This window comes from Pezoporus occidentalis, unplaced genomic scaffold (genome assembly GCF_034315485.1).
Source record: "Pezoporus occidentalis ecotype Australia unplaced genomic scaffold, CSIRO_AGI_Poc_V1 ctg29, whole genome shotgun sequence".
NCBI classification, from domain to species: domain Eukaryota; kingdom Metazoa; phylum Chordata; class Aves; order Psittaciformes; family Psittacidae; genus Pezoporus; species Pezoporus occidentalis.
In genome coordinates this window covers 7203901-7217717 of record NW_026914829.1, presented here as the reverse complement: position 1 = coordinate 7217717, position 13817 = coordinate 7203901, and the positions used below count along the sequence as shown (strand labels likewise).

General features: G+C 36.4%; 1 protein-coding gene across 2 annotated transcripts in view; it reads left to right on the top strand.

Moving 5' to 3' along the window:
- Nucleotides 1–7454, top strand: part of SH3YL1 (SH3 and SYLF domain containing 1) — a 52017-nt gene extending 44563 nt beyond the window's left edge. For both annotated transcript variants that reach the window (XM_062626272.1, XM_062626271.1), the window contains exon 10: nt 6870–7454. In XM_062626272.1, coding sequence (XP_062482256.1) covers nt 6870–7069 — 200 coding nt within the window. In that variant the 3' untranslated portion in view covers nt 7070–7454. The remainder of the gene's footprint in view (nt 1–6869) is intronic.
- The last annotated feature ends 6363 nt before the right edge of the window (nt 7455–13817 follow it).

Below are 13817 nucleotides of genomic sequence, written 5' to 3'. Positions count from 1 at the left end.
AACTATTCTATGATTCTATGATTCTGTGTATTTCCAATGTCTCAATGAGAAGGCATTCTTATCAGCCCTCTATTTTTCTGTTAAGATTTCCCAGCTAGCTGGCCTTTGTCCATTTTCATTTGCTAAATAACATTTTCTGCAGGCAATTCATAACTATCTTTGTTCCAGATCTCTCTCTTCCTCCCTTACTCTGGTTCTCTTTTGTTAATTAATTATGAATTCAAGCTAAAAATGATCAAATAGAATCTGAAACTGCCTGTTCCTAACCAGTGCAGAGCACATGTGATCATCAATTTGGAATTTCAGTTTCTGAGCAATAAGTCTTATAGATAGTTCTCTTCCATTTCAGTACCATTTGAAAGATGCTGCCTTTTCTTTCTGTCTCCACTTTTGTCCAGGGTTTCGTCTTGTTATGATTCAATTGTTACAACATCCTTCTGTCTGACCTTTGCAAATTCAATATTCCTTTATTTTCATTTAGATTCAGTTGTTGATTCAAAGCTAATTTCCTGCCCTATCACTTTGCCCATCCTTTACATTCCTCCACTGACTCTTGCTTAATGCAGCTCAGGATACTGTTCACCTTCTTTGCTGCAACAACGTGTTGCTGGTTCTTTTAAAGATGTTGAATCAAGCTGATGTTTGTCTTCCACTTTAACATGCCCATTTGGGGCCTGATAATAGTCTTCCTTTTTAATATGATAATTTGGGACAGATATCCTTCAGGCAGTTTATTATAATCAGTGTATGTATTTGATAGAATCATAGGATGGTTTGGGTTGGAAAAGACGTTAAGATCATCTAGTTCCAAACCCCCTGCCATGGGCAGGGATGCCTCACCCTAGACCATGTCATCCAAGTATTTATATTCACAATAGTGTCTTAGCAGGTGGTGTTGTCCAGACCATTTGCTAAGGATAATAATTAAAATCTCCTATAAACTCTTCGTTGTTGCTGGCACCAACTATCATTTTTCACTTGGAGATTTGCAGGATACTGTAATTAACTTAGTTCATTAGCCTGCCTTGAATCCTTTCCCAAATTCTAATTATAAACTCAGTATTAATTCTTTCCAAACAAAAGCCCAGTGTCCCATCACAGGTAAAGAACTAAGATTTCTGTCCCCTGCTGGTTACAGCTCTCATCCTAAACCTACAAGCAGTACTGAAGCTTTCAATGTCTCTGAACAGTGTATTAGTGATAGGAAACCTTTTTGATACTTGATATATTTGTTTTTAAAAGCATAGATGTTTATGTCTGCCTAGATTGATTAGTTGTTTTCTGTGCTTTGGTCTCTTTGTCAGTTTTCTTTTACTTCTGCTGCACAAACAGGATTCATGTGGTTGTTTAATTTTCTATGTCTCCATTTAACCAATGAGAATTCTATTGCAGCTTTTCTGTAAGCTGACACTTTTTGGTGGAGCTTTTATGGCAGCAGGGTACAACTTCTGTCATCTCTGATGCTGGAGACTCATCTGACTTTTAACATTTTGTATTGCAGTTCCAGTCACTTCTATTTCTTTACAATATGCAGAGAAAGTAGAATTTAGTATTTAGAATGTGTTACTCATACACACTGTTTTTTAAATATCAAAAACTACTAGCCATGCATTCTAAAGGTTGCACAAAAAAAAAAAAGAGTATGATAGACTATTCAGTTCCAAGGAAAAATATATCTATCTAGACAATCACATTTCCATGTGGTATGTTGCATCCCAATAGAAGCAATGTTACGACCTTTCAACTGCAAAAGAAACCAGTCCCATTTACCAAAGGAGAGATTTAGCAGAAAGTGTGTAATATATGGACAGTCAACAATAGGATTACCCTGCCAGTCATCAGTCACCTTGATCAGATGGCTTGTTGGCCGTGGCAGTTGAGTCCAAGGACTCCTTTTGTGTAAGCTATTTAATATGGTTTAGATTAACCCAAAGCCAGAAGTACTAGTTTGAGTTAGTACAGTTATCATTTCTATCATATGGATTGTTCTGGTTTCAGCTGGGATAGAGTTAATTTTTTTCCTAGTAGCTGTACATTACTGTGTTTTGGATTTAGAATGAGAGCAATGCTGATAAGACACCAATGTTTTAGTTGCTCCTGAGCAGTGCTTACATTAAGTCAAGGACTTTACAGCTTCTCATGCTCTGCCAGTGAATAGGCTGGGGCTGAACAAGAAGCTGTGAGAGGACACAGCCATAACAGTTGACCCTAACTAGCCAAAGGGATATTCCATACCATGTGGCATCATGCTCAGCATATAAACTAGGGGGAAAGCTGGCCAGGGAGCTGCTGCTTGGGAACAGGCTGAGCATCAGTCGGGTTGATGGTGAGCAGTTGTTTTTCATTCACATTACTTGTTTTTCTTGGGGCTCATTTCTCTCCTTATTTTCCTTTTCATTACAATTATTATCATTTTATCATTATTTCTACTAGTAAACTGTTCTTGTCTTAGCCCGTGAGTTTTCTTACTTTTACCCTCCTTTCTTCCCTATCCCATCAAGGGGGAGTGAGTGAGAAGCTGTGTGGTGCTTAGTTGCCAGCTGTGGTTGAACCATGACATAGGTGCACACATGACCCACAAAATCATGCTAACTCTCTAATTATTGATAATTAGTAAATTTTCCAAAGTGGATGTTTAGCATTCTCACCAGTAATCTCAAACACGTGAAATTTGTTTCAGTTTGCTGTGCCAAGGACTAAAAGCAGCACTTTACAGTTTTTGTATAATTCTTCTGCAAGCTCTTCAAGATCAGACATTCAGTGGCTAGGGTATATGTGCATCTATGCCAGTAAAATTAAATTTGGGACCCACAGCTGAACTATATTATTCTGTCTTCCAACTCAGATTTATGGAAGCATAATAAGCTGAACCTAAAATGATGTAAAATGACTGTTCTTCTCTAAAAAACAGTCTTAGAAACACCCTATGATTTAATTAATATTTTGTAGGTTTACATTAGAATGTGAAACTAATGGCTACACTTACTACTACATTAAAGAGTGTGAAGGCACAGGCCTGTGCACTATAACTCAGTTACCTGTGTGGTTGTGGTGTTATAAAATTCTTTGGCGTTATTCTCACCTTGCACTTTTCCAGATAATTCACAGATGTAATTTAGGAGTTACTCCAGCATAGAAACAGTAGGTAGTTTGGCTCTCCCGCCTGTGTGGTGAGTGTATACTGGTAGGTATGTGGCCAGTCCATGCCAATTGGTCTTGAAGTCAAAAAAAGGCTCCTGGCACTCTTCAGCCAATTATTAGAAATGCAGACCATGTATCTGTTCTGTAGCAACTTTCTAGAGAATGTTCTTGTTCTGTGCTAAATGCCCTCTAATTAAAGGTAATTTTATCACTCTTTCAGTCACTCTGGGATGGGTACTGCAGCACAGCCAAGAGGCTGTAAATTCAATCTAGTTTATACCCCATTAAGTCTGTAGCAGTAGTCCTTAGCAAAAGGTTCAAATCATTATGGTATGTAAAGATGAATAAAAATGAAAGGATATTGTGGTCAGAGCAGTTTGTTATAAAGCATACACCATACACATGTATGCTAGAGCATTGAGTATGTATGCTGGCTGCTGCACCAATTGATCTTCAGCCAAAATTTCTGTTTTGACCACTGTTTGTAGAAGTGTGCTGTGTTTATTCAGATACCATTAATTAATGATTTTCTACAATGTAATTTGTTTTTATTTCAGTGTGCACACTCATAAATCTCAATGATTTCAGTATCTTTTCCTGTGTGTAGCCCTGTAGCACCATCTTGTGTGAGCTTCAAATGCGGTTTCAGCATATGCATTCAGCAATCTTCATGTTGACTGTAGCAATTTTATTTAAAACCCTTTCATGTAAAACTGAAATTGGGGAAACAGGAACATGAAATAATTCCCCCTTATAATATATGTGGTAGATTTCATAACAATGCATTCATTTAAGATACCTATATGCCAGGATGATCCAAATAAATACGAGGCATGGGATACTGCAATCAGGAGGCAATAAATATGTATTTTATCTGGTTTTATGCTACAAAAATGCAGAAGTAAAGCAGAGAGATTAGAATCTCTGTGAGAAATAAAATGAACTATGGGATGGGAAAGAGCTGCTAGGGAAAATTAAATAGGAATTGTTATGAAATAGCTGACAGGAATAAAGTTGGAAAATGCTTTTAAATGGTAGCAAAGTAGCAAATGGAGCAAGGACACAGAACTCATGTTCGTAATTAGCTGTAGTGCTTTGAGGTTTCTGTATGTTTACACAGATACAGAAAGTGGGAAGGGAAATGCATAAACCAATCTTTTTAATATGACAGTGCAAATAATAATTGGAGGCAATATTGTGGTGCATTGAATGCACTCCGACAATTTAATCCGTCACATGTACTTTTTTGTTCTGCATTTTCATGCTTTAACTTATGTCTAGTTTCCCTTCATTTTTCTCTACTTTTACCAAGCCAGTGTCAGCTTACTTGGTAGCTTGTGTGAAAGGAATTATAATCTTGCTATTAAAGCAAGTTCAGCCATGGATGAGGTGACTATTACTTGCTGCCATTGCCAAAAAGTCCAGCATATTAACATGGTGGTGGCTGCTCTATTGAATGTAATGAAAAGAAGCTCTCACCATCACTTTCAGCACTTTCAGTCTCTTGTGCTGACCATTATCTAATTTTTCCAAGTATGTTAATATAGTTTGGGCAGTTATAAATATATAATAACTCTAAGTCTCCTTAGGTGATTATCTATTTGAATGCTTAGGTGATGGAAGCATATGATTAAGAACTCAAAAGTATAAGAACTTGTAGCCTTAATTGTAACTTACAGAATGCAGTTTTACCCAAGTGTGCTGCCTGAATGTGGCACAGGGATAAAACACACCCCCTCTTCTTTTTTTATATGCAACTAAGTCATAGCAGTTTTCATGCCTTAAGACTAGAAGTAAAAAGTCAAAATGTCTTTTACATTCCTGTTTTTTGTTGTGATTTCCTCAATCAAAATACCTAGCCTCAAACTGCACTTTGCATGAAACCACAGTATATCATTCTGACTGCATCAAGTGCTTGAATTCTTGGAGGAAGATCATGAAATTGCTAAATACTCAGCCTGTCAGCGTTTCAAGTGTGAAAGTAAAAAAGATATTTAGAAAAGCTGTATTGCTGCCTTTTTTTGTTCTTTTGGTTTGAGTAACTGCTGGAGATACAGACCTGATAAACATGGATATTCTCATCTGGTTTTGTTTTCACATTAAAAGGAATACTGGTGTCTGACTTTAGATCATGAATATAGATATCAGGAGGGAGAGACTGGAATCAAGGAAAACAGGATTTGGCTTCTCTGCAACCAACACTCTCCCAGCACACAACCAAATAATTTTGCATAAATCTTTGATGATTGCTACAAATGCAGATCATGAAGGCAAAGAACTGGACTATGGAATGAATATATATATTGACAGATGCTGGGGGGGGGGGGAGGAAATCTATGGTGTTCATGCATGTATTTATAGTCCATTATTCTTCTCTGCCTGTCCTGTTTTGGCTGCAGTTTATATTTGTGAGGCCTGGGGGAAAGGACTTTTCCTCTTTCTTTTGAAATGCTAAAAGCAACTGGAAGAAAAGTTCTGCGGGTATCAGTTGTTGACAACAGACTTCCAAACAAAAAAAAGAGTTGTATCAGTGCTTCTCTCACCATCCTTTCTAGCTCTGTACTTGCAACATACAGACTAAAAAGAGCCTGGGTTTCCTCTCTTGCAGCAGTTTTGGCAGCAAGCAGGTGCAAGTCGTGCTAGAAACCTTTAATCTTCAGCGTTTGTGCAGCCATCATGTCCATATGATCCATACCTCCTGAAATCTCTCCACTTGACTGTCTGAACATCTTTATTATTTCCTCTTAACTATGCTTCCATTGTACCTTCCATTTTTCACTTTTAGGTGCATTCATGCAAGAGATGTAACTACTTTCTACATCAACATTAAACAGACACAGATACCTCTTATAATTCAGACAGTTGAAGGAATTGAGAGCAAAAACAGTTATTAGCAAATTAAAGATACTCAGATTAAAAGTTCAATAGTAATAACCATTGAGATACTGGCTAAAATGTGTCAGCAGGAATGGAGGCTGGATGATGGTATCCAAGAATTTAGATCCCTTTAAAACTAGATCAGAAAACTCATGGCATGATTCCAACCTCAGCTAAGGACTGGAAGAGTTATGTAAGAGACTGGTGGGAAGAGAATAAAAGCCACATGTGTATGTGGTCTAACATACCACAATGCAAGCCAAATCACTTCCCATACATCAAACCATACTCGGTTCTTTCTGCTAGCACGTTTTGTGTGTTTTGTTTAACATGCAAGGTATACCAGAATCTACATGCAGTAAGCCCCCTGGAAAGAGAAAGGGAGTGCTGTGGATGTTGTATTTTGCGATCTTCTATCCTGAGTATTGATAAAAAAATCAAATACCTGGTTTAAGTTTTGCAGATTCTATGGTGAAAATGTCACAGAGAACATATACCAAAACTAAAATCCAAAACTGTTTATTTTCAGCAATCTTTCAGAAAGTGCTCGTGCTTTCTTCAACCCACTGCTTCTGTTCCCACTGTCTCTGACATATGAGGCATATAGAAAAAATTGCTGATCTTTATTTTGCATAGACTACATTATTAAATAGACTGTGCTGATAGGCTGGAATCCATATTCCATTCACTTGTAGTGGAAATGGAGGGGTTTTTTTCACCAACAGTTTATATGCTCAGATAAATTATTTTGGTGTCTTTGTCACAGATTTCTACTGTCATTTAAGAATATTGTATTTAAGGGCTTATTGTATATGTAGTTTAGTAATTTTATTTAATTTCTGTCATTTCAGGTAACTCTTGGAGTAAGCCGGTAGAAGTGACAGCACTTTATTCATTCGAAGGACAACAGCCAGGTGACTTGACTTTCAAAGCTGGAGACAAAATCATGGTCACAACCAAAACAGATTCCCAGTTTGATTGGTGGGAAGGTAGAGTAGGAGGGCAAACTGGCATCTTTCCAGCCAATTATGTTGCCATAAGTAACAACTGAGTTCATATAAAAGAAAATGTTGAAGCAGTAGTATATTTACAGTGAAAAATACATTTTAACTTTTCAGATCTTGTTAAAATGAGATTCTTGGTCAAGACTATTCTAACATAAAGTTGAAATGCATCAAATGACCTTAACTCTCCTCTAAATTCATTTCTTAAATAAACAGTAATTGGTAATCCATTTATGAGAAAGTTTTAGTTTTTAGCAAGTTGCTGTATAAATCTACTCCAGTTTGTGTCTTGTTTCAATTCTGCCTTGCTATATGGATTTATTTTTCACATGAGGGAAAAATTACGAACAATTTCAAACTAAACATAAGTACTAATTTATTAAATTATAATTTATGGTCTCTAATAAATGCTCTCAATTTTGCTTCAAAGAATCTCTGAGTTGTAGTTTGTTACTTTTAGTAAACACAGATCTTTTATTCACAGGTATAGTGGAAGAAATTACCGTTATACTTGGTTTTAAAAATCACTTTAGGCATTGCAGTATTTCTTAGTAACTACTGTAGGTCCTGTTCCCAGTATTTATCCTTGTTAGGCATATTAAGACCTTTTTTTAGACAACTCTGTAACAGTTAAGCAGTTCAGCTTCTCTGATAGCTTGTTTATATTGCCCTCATCTTTGAAGAGTTTAAACACTTCTGAAAGTTTGCTTAATAAAATGCATGAATAGTCCCTCCCAGAAAATTTTACTTCCTCTAGCCTCGTAGAGAGGAAGGCATCATTAGGAAATCATTCCATTACACTCACTGGCAAAAGTTCCTGGATTTCTTTCAGACAGGGCTGCAGGTTTTTAAGAAACTCAAAATGAGACAGAAGAGACTGAAGGAATAGTGAAATGTATTTACTAGCTTTCAATGAAAATCCTTCATATTCTTTGCCTCACAGACAGAACAGATGTCTGTGGTCTGTCTTCAGACAGATGCCACCACCAAACAGATCCATACTGTTGCAGGTATTTTTTTCAGAAGTTATTTTCCAACCAGCTGGAAAAAGTTATATAGGCTTACATAGCTGCAGTGGAAGTGTTAATATATGTCTTTAGAAGGACTGTTGTAGCATCTGCCAATTTGAGGTGAGAAAGCAAATTCTGTGTTTACCTATCATAGGCTGCATCTATTGCTTATTAAGCAAGAAAACAGTAAATTGTCCAATATGAAGACTCAGCAAATAGAATTAATATCATAGTCCCAGAAGCTCTATATGCCTCATATTCATGAAGAATCACTCCTGCATTTGTCATACCATGTTGCTGCACTTTAGTTATGCAGTAAAAGCTGAAGCTTCCACTAGCTGAATTGTGCTGTAGTACCTCATTACTCATTTCCAGATGCTGGCTGCTTTTTCAGCCAGTGTACTTGCCTTTCTGTAGGGTTGTTAAAGCTTCTTAATTCATCTCAAGTGTCTTCTTCCATGAAACTGTCAGTATTTCTGAACTTGCACAGTAAAATCATTTTATTGTTTATATAAATTCGGTTTCTTGGATTGCCTTAGCTGAGTTTGCGGGAAAATGAGGATTGGCTAATGTAAGTATTCATGATAGTCTATAGACTTTGCAGGATAGTGTTGAGTAATTACTAAATCCAAGCTGCATTTTTAGGAGAAAATATTGAATGGGAAGTGTATCTCATACCTGGAACATTCCTTTCTTCATCTAAATATAATGGAGGAAAGAGAGGATTCAGTGAATTAACCTAATGCAAGAAAAGCTATTGGTTGTCAAAACCAAACCTTCCTAAACCAATACAGAACTCTACTGTCTCATCCTACATGCCTTTGACACAGGCTGGATTGACCCACATCAGTGGGCTCAGGCTAATTCCAAAAGTGTTTTTACATTAAAAATATTTTACAGTTAAAGGCAGTCTGCACGACTCAGTAAACTTAAGAGATGTGTAAGAAACTAGTAGTTTATATAGGAGGGTTCCCTGAAGCAGGTGTAGAAAGAAAAACCTAGAGATAAAGGGTCACCCAAGAGACTTCTGTTCTGGTAAGAGAGGGTTTTCCATGAAAAAAAGTCTATGTATGTGTTCCTTTGCTGTAGGATGCCTGCTCAGATCCAGAGGAAAGAAAAGATACTGAAGAAGGTGGTGCCTCCAGCACAAAGCATTAAATGTGTTTGTAGAGCAGCTATGGCCTGGCATCTGAGTTTTGGTGGGGAGTTGGGAGGATAGATGTCGATAGGACCAAATCAGTGGGTATCTGTACTAGAAGAGAAAAAATGAGTTACAGAGCCGTGGGCTTCCCTGAAGGAAATACTTTAATGAAAGCAACAGAGATTACAGGCAAAGTACTGCTGTGGCATTGAGCAGGTACATTCGTCATCATACTCTTAGAAGCAGTTGCCCTCAGCATATAAACCAACTGTTTTTATTGGTGAAGTGCAGTTAATCAGACAGTAGTAATTTATATATAATACAAGTACTTTACGTATTTATTTTGGGACTATATTTTATATATGGCAGCCCAATTTCCTGTCAGTCTTCATAGGGTTTATTTTGATCAAGGTAATTCCCAAAGGGTCATAGTTAGGACTGTATGCTCTGTGTTCAAAGTCAGCAGATAACTTAATTCATCTTAACCTTAAATGTTTTACCATCCTAAGTAGTCAAAGTAGAATCCTTTCTTGGAGGAAATCTTACCATATTGTAAACTTCAAATTTTGAATTTCATGGTGTCCAGAAATATTTTTTTCCTTTGTATGTCTAAGTATTTTGCATCTAAGCATTTTCCTCAGCATACGATTACTGATGGCTCACTGGATGGGCAGGTCAGTGTTGTTACAGATGTGTTACCAAGACTCTTTCTTCTGCTAGTGTATATTCAGTAACACATACATACATATTGATGGCATGTTTACAAGTTTTAACCAACTCTGGCCTTTTATAAATATAAAATTATTTGTCTGCTTCAAGCATTTGAATGCATCTTCCCTGCTGTCTGGTCGTCCTTTCAGAAACCCAGATGCTTTATTAAATGTCACAGTTGAAGGACAAAATAAATGACAACTTTCTCACCCTCAGCATGAGTTTGGGTCTTGCTTGGTTTCTAGTGTGCTCAAAGATATTCCTCATAATAGCTTAGAGACTAAGAGTTTTTTTTGAGGTAAATACAAGATGATTAAAGCCTTACTATCTCTATCCATTTATGATAGCTTTCATTGCTTAAATTTGAAAAAGGTAAAGGGAAGAAGATAGTGTTTTTCCTCTTTTAACAGTTTCCATAGTCTCCCTAAGCTGTTTTCCCCCACCCGTATTTTCAAACCAGAGTTTGAATTCATTCCTAAGCAACCTGTATCACCTATAGGAAGGCACTCCTAGAGCCTCAGACATGTTAAGATGACATATCTTCTCCACTGATCTGAGTTTTTTCAGTGCATGCAAGTTTTTCTTTGTGAGACGGTTCACTGTTCATCACGTAAATTCCCATTTTTCCACAATAAAAGAGAATTCCTACCAGAGAATATATATTGATGGTCATTATCAGGTCTACCCAGCAAGAATTCAACTCACAGGAAGATCCTAATGCATATACTCTCCAGCTTTTGGATCCAGACTCGCTCTCCTACTTCTGTATTTTATGTGGTTTCAAGTCATATGACAACTTAGTTTCTTCAAGTCTGTCCATTCCAGGGAATAAAACTTCAAATGACATTATATCTGGTTTATATTGGGATGTAGCAACATTTACATTAGCTGACTACAGGTTCTGTCAGTTTTGCAAGAAGAATCCATTGAAAGAAATCAGAAAAAAAAAAAAAAAACAAAACCAAACCCAATCATAATCCCTAAATACACCAAGTTTGTATTGGTGAAACAATAATATCTGACAGTTCCATGCTTCCAAAATTTTCAATATTCAGAATATTTAGGCAACCATCTGTCAACAAATTATGTAAATAAGTATTCAGCTTTTGGTAATAGGGCAGGATGGTACATTTTGAAGTTTATCTTTAAACCATTAGGATTAGCTTAAAACCCAAAGCACTCATTTTACCCTGATACCAGCCAAAGATACAAAAGGCAGGGGGAAAACTGAAAAAGAAGTTTTTTTCTTATAGGTCTTTTGTCAGCTAGTTGTTAGGGCAGAAACAGTGTGCAACTGTTATCAACAGATCTTTGTTCCATATCCATTTTAATTAATGCACACACTTTAATTAACTATTTGAAATGGTATCTGTGCTTTCTGAAATTTCAAGAAGTTAACCTTAGTCAGTTTATTCCAAACATCTGTTTGACAGCTTGCATGATTTTGCCCCTTTATGTTCATTTGTGGTAAGTATATCACCATAACCATAATTACAGTGTGCTCAGGTTCTATTTTTTGTAATACCTGTTTTGCAAAAATATGTTAATTTACTAGTAATTTAATTTTAAATCATAATTTTAGAAATGTCTTTGGTAAATAGTATAACAGAAAAACTTTTGTACTAACATATTCTTCCATTCCTTTTTTCCTTGCAGACCATTTCTTCTGAAAAAGTATTTCTCTTAGGTGTAGGTGTAAATTTCCAAAATTTCCATTGTGGCTAATAGCTGCAGTTCTTCAGCAACAAGTAATCGTGTAATCCCATTCTCCCTTCTCATAATAGGCCAAACATTCCTGTTTATCAACCCTTTCAGAAAAACATCTCAGCACAGTCTTTCTTCATTAGCTGTTCTGTTTCATTCTTTCTGTATGTACATGCATGCACACATTTACTGGGTGCTTATTTTGGATCCATGTTTGGATAAGGACCAGCTTAGCCTGACTAAATGTCTTTCTCAGTGATGTTCTATTCTGTTTACCTTAATAAATTGAGAGTAGGATGCCAGGAGGAAATTCCTCAAGTTTGAGTACTGGTATCTCCTTGAAAAATTATTTTCTCCTTTAAAAGCTCAGTAAATTTCTACAGCAGCTCTGATCATGCTTGCACAAATTCCTAAACCAGATTTTCACCAATTGTGTCAACCTTTACAGTCTTAAATGAGTATCACATATATTTCTATGAATTCTATGTATAACTTGTGCCAATAGGATCACAAGGAAGACAAAAATAGTTGTTTACTAGCCTTTGCAGTAAATCTTTTAAAGAATTGTCTGATCTAGAGGGAGCTGAACTGCAGGTGTTTATGTTGGTTTATTGTGGATATGTAGATCCACAGAACTTTTGAAATGTAGACCTCTTTTCTATATTACCTAAATTTAGACACAGCATCTTACCTATAGGCATCTATTTCTAAGAAGCTTAGCCAGAACATTTTGAAATCGAATTAGGTTGTATTGAGATCTAAATTTATCCAAATCTTCAGTCTGAACATTCATGGGAAAATATTTGTGAGTTTTCGATTGGTTCTTGCTCTTAATTGAATTAGAAATACTGCAGAAAAAATCTTTCGGGCTTTTCCCATGCCATAACTAATATAAGAAAAATAAATAAAAAGAAATAGCAAGCTTCATTCTTTGGAAAAGGTTTTAGCTAATTTCATCTAAAATTAAGTGCAGATAGTTCCTTAAATATCAGGAGTGTATTAACTAATGTAACACTAGATTGATATCCATGTGTTCTTCTATATCTTTGATCCATCCTGTAATTCTTTACCTACATCTGGTTTTTAGCAGTAGAAATAAAAATTCTGGTACCTGTAGACTGCAGAGGAATTCTGCCATCTACATCATTAAGATGAGCCTTTGCATCTGCCTTTATAAAGCTTGCAGGTAGTATCAGCTTTGGAGCTCTCTTCAATGGTTCCTGAACATTTTACCTGGCAAAGTTCACATTCCATTTAATGTTATGGAAAAGGCAAATACTCCTAGCACACTTATTCATACTTCTGTCTTCCAGCTTGAGAATTTGTTTCATACAAGGGTCTGTATGAGAATCAGAGAAGGCAAGCCAGGCAGTGCATAGAGGAGCAGAACGTAGCTGTCTACCACATGGAAGATCTGCCTAGCTGAAGGACCAGGAGCTGCTTGCTTGTTGAATCTGAGGATGTTGTCTGCTGTGGTAATACGAGCCTGAAGGTCTTTTTAAGTATATGAAGTGTATCCATAAACTACTGCAATACAGTTAATTCAGTTCACAAAAACAATAATCATGTTTAAAGTAATTTTATTGGTTAGGAAGTTTTGAAGCAAATTTTCCCTCCTCTCTTCTTCTTTTCCACCTGTGTATCCTCCTCCAGTCTTGTACTACTCCTGTGCTATGCATGGCCTTTAAGTATCTGACTTGCTGAATGCTTCAGGACTGTGTTTGACAGTATCCAGGGCGATTAAACCTGACCTTCCTGTGGCCTCCCTGGAAACATCTGAGTAATGCTAGCTACTGTATCAAATAGGTGGGGCAAGGGGGAAAAGAGGCTACTTAACTAGCTTTGGCAGCCTAAATTCTCATGTCATTCCTGTAAATGAAAGTTGTTGTTCTGTCAAATGAGATATATGGTCTCACAACAAGCATCATTAGAATTCTGGGTTTCTGAACATCCTTCTTTCACAATATTTGCAGAGCCTTTTATGCTTTTAGACATTTTAATTTTATTTTCCAAATGCAAATACTAGTCAAATCATTGTCTCCAAGGGTTTAAAATAATTTTAGACTCTAATTTTCATGCAATTAAATGTGAGTTATGCCTCACAATAAATTTAGATAATGCTGTTGAAGGGAATAAATAAAGCACCTGGATGCAAAAGTATTGTCACAGATTGACAGTTCCAGCTGCTTGGGAGACATTTTTGATTACTAAAGTATCAAGTCACTTAAA